Source organism: Triticum aestivum, chromosome 7B (genome assembly GCF_018294505.1).
Source record: "Triticum aestivum cultivar Chinese Spring chromosome 7B, IWGSC CS RefSeq v2.1, whole genome shotgun sequence".
Lineage (NCBI taxonomy): Eukaryota > Viridiplantae > Streptophyta > Magnoliopsida > Poales > Poaceae > Triticum > Triticum aestivum.
The window spans coordinates 72,407,018-72,411,333 of record NC_057813.1 but is presented as its reverse complement, the minus strand read 5'-3'; the positions used below and the strand labels follow the sequence as shown (position 1 = coordinate 72,411,333).

The 4,316-nt window shown below is 47.0% G+C and overlaps 1 protein-coding gene across 1 annotated transcript; it reads right to left on the bottom strand.

Moving 5' to 3' along the window:
• Positions 1-1,106: 1,106 nt before the first annotated feature.
• On the bottom strand, positions 1,107-2,746 carry LOC123157458 (dnaJ homolog subfamily B member 6). The gene is made up of 5 exons (XM_044575745.1): positions 2,397-2,746; positions 2,202-2,295; positions 1,952-2,031; positions 1,807-1,869; positions 1,107-1,709 (listed from the first exon to the last, which is right to left on the bottom strand). Exons 1-5 carry the CDS (start codon positions 2,496-2,498, stop codon positions 1,410-1,412), a joined length of 639 nt encoding a protein of 212 aa, XP_044431680.1. The 5' UTR covers positions 2,499-2,746; the 3' UTR covers positions 1,107-1,409.
• Positions 2,747-4,316: the final 1,570 nt, after the last annotated feature.

Sequence of the window (4,316 nt, the reverse complement as noted above, 5' to 3'; positions counted from 1 at the left end):
GTTCCGGCAGACCCTTGAGGTTCGAACACTGGGGTGCGCGCGGAGGTTTCGCCTTCTACCTACCTGTTCCTCACCGAATCGTTGGGATCTAAACTACCAGAAAAACAGCACAAGAGACACAGGGTTTATACCGGGGTTCAGACCACCATTGTGGTGTAATACCCTACTCCAGTGTGTGGTGTGGTGGATTGCCTCTTGGGCTGATGATGAACAATAAAGGAAGGACAGCCTCGTGAGGGTATGTTCTTGCGGTGGTGTTGTCCCTTTGAAGGGGTTGATTCTCTCTTTCTCTGCCCAGATACTATGGTGGCTAGTCCTATTTATAGGCAAAGGCCCTGGGTCTCTTCCCAAATATTCAACGGGAAGGGCGCCAACAATTGCCCATTTTGAAGCGAAACATTTGGTACACTTATTCTGACTAAAGTTGGTCCTCGCCTGTCAAAGGCTCTGATGATGACGCCGGCTTGGGCTCCACGATGACCTTCATCCTGTCGTTGGACTGGTCTTGATCTTGTTGCACCGAAATGGATGCCTTTGCTTGATACTCTCGCCTACGCTTGCTCTCCTTGCATCAAAGAGGAAAGAAGGACACTGCGCGGGCTGGCGCCCTTGGTCGTCATGGCTTGCGTCATAGGCACCTCGCGAGGCACCCCGCCTTAAACTCTCCGCCTCCTCGTGAGCCAGCCTGATGAGGTCGTGCCTGAGAAAGCTCCTTGTCGTCCGTCCCGCGAGGCTTGGTCCCTTACGAGGGTCTTGAGCTTGTGTTGATGAAGATGGGCCGTGTTGGGCCCCCTTTGAGCCACGCCACAGGCAAGTCTGGAGACCCCCGTTCCCATAACACCGACAATATCAGCGACAATGTTAAATAACATCTCAATCAGAATCGTCAACATGTCACTGACAATGTTAAATAACATTAGAGAAAGAATCGTCAACATGTCAGTGACAATGTTAAATAACATTGGAGACATGAAGTCACCCTACCGTAGTCCTTCTGAAAATAACGGCCTACATTATTATTGACTTTGATGACTACACTACCTTCAGTTACAAAATTATGGATCCACTGACGCCATTTATCAGAGAAACCTTTCATCCTTAGGGCCTGTTGAAGGAAAGACCACTTGACCTTGTCATATACCTTTTCAAAGTCAATTTTAAATATCAATCCACTCATGTTTTTTTGTGTATCTTGTGGACGGTCTCATGCAGGATTACTACACCATCTTGTATATTTCGTCCTTGCATAAAGGCCGTTTGAGATGGACGAACAACACAAGTAAATAAAAAAATAAACTAATTGTAAAGCTTGCGCATCACATCCTCCAAAAGTTGCTGACCGTCGGCCAGATCCACAGAGCACGCGCGCATCTACGCTGCCACGCGCGCCGCGCATCCCTCGCTTCCTCCTAGGACGACACGCCGTGGCCCGTCGACAGCCTCTGTTTCTTATTCCTGCCGCCGATGCTCACGTCCTCCTGCACCGTCCATGAGGGCATCCCGGAGCCCATCGCCGGTGAACACCGCTTGTTGACACCGTTGTTACTTGACGGCCGTGCTTGCGCAAACGTAGGTCCAGAGGTACAGGATGCAATCGGGGCCGGGGTCTTGACCCGGCGGCCCATAGGTGGCGCACCGCCGAACCCGCCGGCGACGAGGTCGGCCTGGAACATGTCCACGAACAGCTGCTGCAGCTCCTCGAAGCTGTCCTGCAAAATTACATCACGTAATCAATAATATCCACTCAAGCCACAGATGTGAACGCGCAACAATGTCAGAATGTGGTAAGGACTTGATCTAGCTTACGGTTGGCGTGGCCTGGCTCATCATCTCGGCCATCTCCCCGAAGAAGTCGCCCATCCCCGACACCTGCGTCCACGGGAGAATTCCAGTAAATATCTAAATTGGTTGGCTCGATCCAAAGAAACGTGATACATGGTCGGGTACGTACATCTTGCTCGCTGCGGCCGTCGCCGTCGCTGTCGTAGACGCCGACGTCGTAGAGGAGCCGCTTGCCGGAGTCGGAGAGCACTGTGGGCACAACATGGAAAACAGAGGAGGCCCCGTACGTGGCATATGAGTTTTACCTTTTACGCAGGCTAGCAGGCAGCAGCAACAGCAAGATGTGCTTCGTCGCCATGAAAACAACTTGTGTGCGCTCGCTAACTAACTAATGGTGATGAAATGGAAGAATTAATGACCGGAGTAGGCGCTCTGGATCTCCTGGAAACGCTCCTTGGCCTCCTCCACGCGCGCCGAGCTGCCGGACGCCGAGCACCGGTCCGGATGCCATGTCTGCCACAAGGAGAGAATGATCTGATTACAGACAGATTCACGGCTACATCTACTCGAATTAGCCAAGATACACGAACAGCCACCGGTCGACTCGGACTCACCATGGCGAGCCTCCGGTAGGCGAGCCTGAGGTCGGCGTCGGAGCACTCCTTCTTGAGCCCCAGGACGGCGTAGAGGTCGGCGTCCGCGGCACCGGAGGCCATGGCGCCGGTAACAGAGGACTACGTACGGACGTCGGTCGCTCTTGCAGAGCCGGTCAAGCTTGTCGCCGGGACGGTTGTCGGCAGCTGGCCGAAGGTGGCGTACGATTGAATGTTCACGAGCGGACGAGGTGGGGCTGGCTGTATGTAAAAATCTCTCTCTCTCGCAAACTAGTTGCGTGGGTAGAACGTACCAGAAGAAGAGAAGCTTGTGGTAGCCTCGTGGACGGGTGGGGTCTGCTCTCCACCCGCCGCCGGAAGCCTCCAGAAGCGTTGAGAGGGTGAGACCGACGGACGGCTGACTGGCTTTTATTTTCAGTAAAAAATGGGGCAGGAATTTCTGCTTTATAGAAAAACTGCAACGGGATGCTTCGAATGCGCACCAAAGTAGAAAGATGCCGCAGATTGACACAACCCAGATGAGTAACGTGACCATGTTGGAGTATACCGTTCGTCTACGAGAGAGAGGTGCTCCACCACTGAGTACGCAAAGTTTGGTTTAGGGATCCTCGAAGCCCCGAATGGTCTGGATCCTTTCGGCTTTCGTCAACAACCAGAAGGATTGTATGCGCTTTGCTGCATCATTGATGTTGTTGAGTTCTTAAAAAAATAATGACCTTGTTTCAAAGTATAGGGTGTATTACGTTTTTCAAAAGGCAAATCTTTTACATTAATCAAATTTATAGAGAAATATATCAAAATTCGTAATATCAAATCAGTATTTTTAGATTCATCATAATATTTATATTCTTTTTGTTTAATATTTGTGGATGTCGATATTTTTGCTTTGAACTTGTTCAAAGTTAAAAGAAATTTGACCCTTCTAAAAACTAACATCCCTTATATTTTGAAACTGATGGAATATTTAGTTTGGGAGATGATAGAGTGTATTTTATTTTTATTTATAATGCGTTGATTTGGCGGCCTTTCTGGTGTGATTCGGTGTTATCCGCTATCAAACCTATATTTATGTTGGAAAATTTATATATCGGCGGTCGCATATACTATATTGGAAATTTTTTATAAGCCGGTTGTTGCTGATTGATTTGAAAATTCATTGGCCCAGTCAAAATCATAAAGAAAATCCGAAATTGAATACCTCAATTCAATGAAAGAGCTTCAAAATTAGGAAACGTAGTGAATTAAGAGAATTGAATAGGAGAGCTTAAGAAATTATTGACCCGGTTAAAATTGAATGACCCAATTCTACATTGAATACCTCAATTAATTGTGAGACCTTAAAATTAGAAAGCATAGTGTATAGTTTAAAAAAATTGAACGGGACAACTTTGAGAAATTGTTGACCCGGTAAAGATAAAGTGACCCAATTCTAATTGAAGAGCTCAATTGAACGCGGGCTCTTTAAATTAGGAAGCTTACTGTTATAGAGGATATGAATGCCTCGCCCAATTCCAATGCTTCTTGAATTATTAAATTTGTATTTTAATACTAATTATATTAAACTGTGTCAATTAATTTGGGTTGAAGGGAGTAGTTTTCCACGTATAATTTTATGTGGTATTACTCATATATTTTTGGTCAAAGATATATCATGAAATGTAGAGCTTGTATAATTAAAAAAACAAGACCAAAAGGGGAGGAGCCCCACGACATATTTTTGTAGATGGAGCCGAGAAACACGGTTGATATCCATTCCCCTCGGGGATCAAACCTGGCGGGTTTATGTACAATAAAAATATCATGTCGTGATCAATTGCTAGTATGACATATTTAGAAACAATCCCTAACAGAAGGAGTAAGAGAATGACCCAACAAAAGAAGAAGCATTTTCAGTCGCATCACCACCACCGAGCGACATGT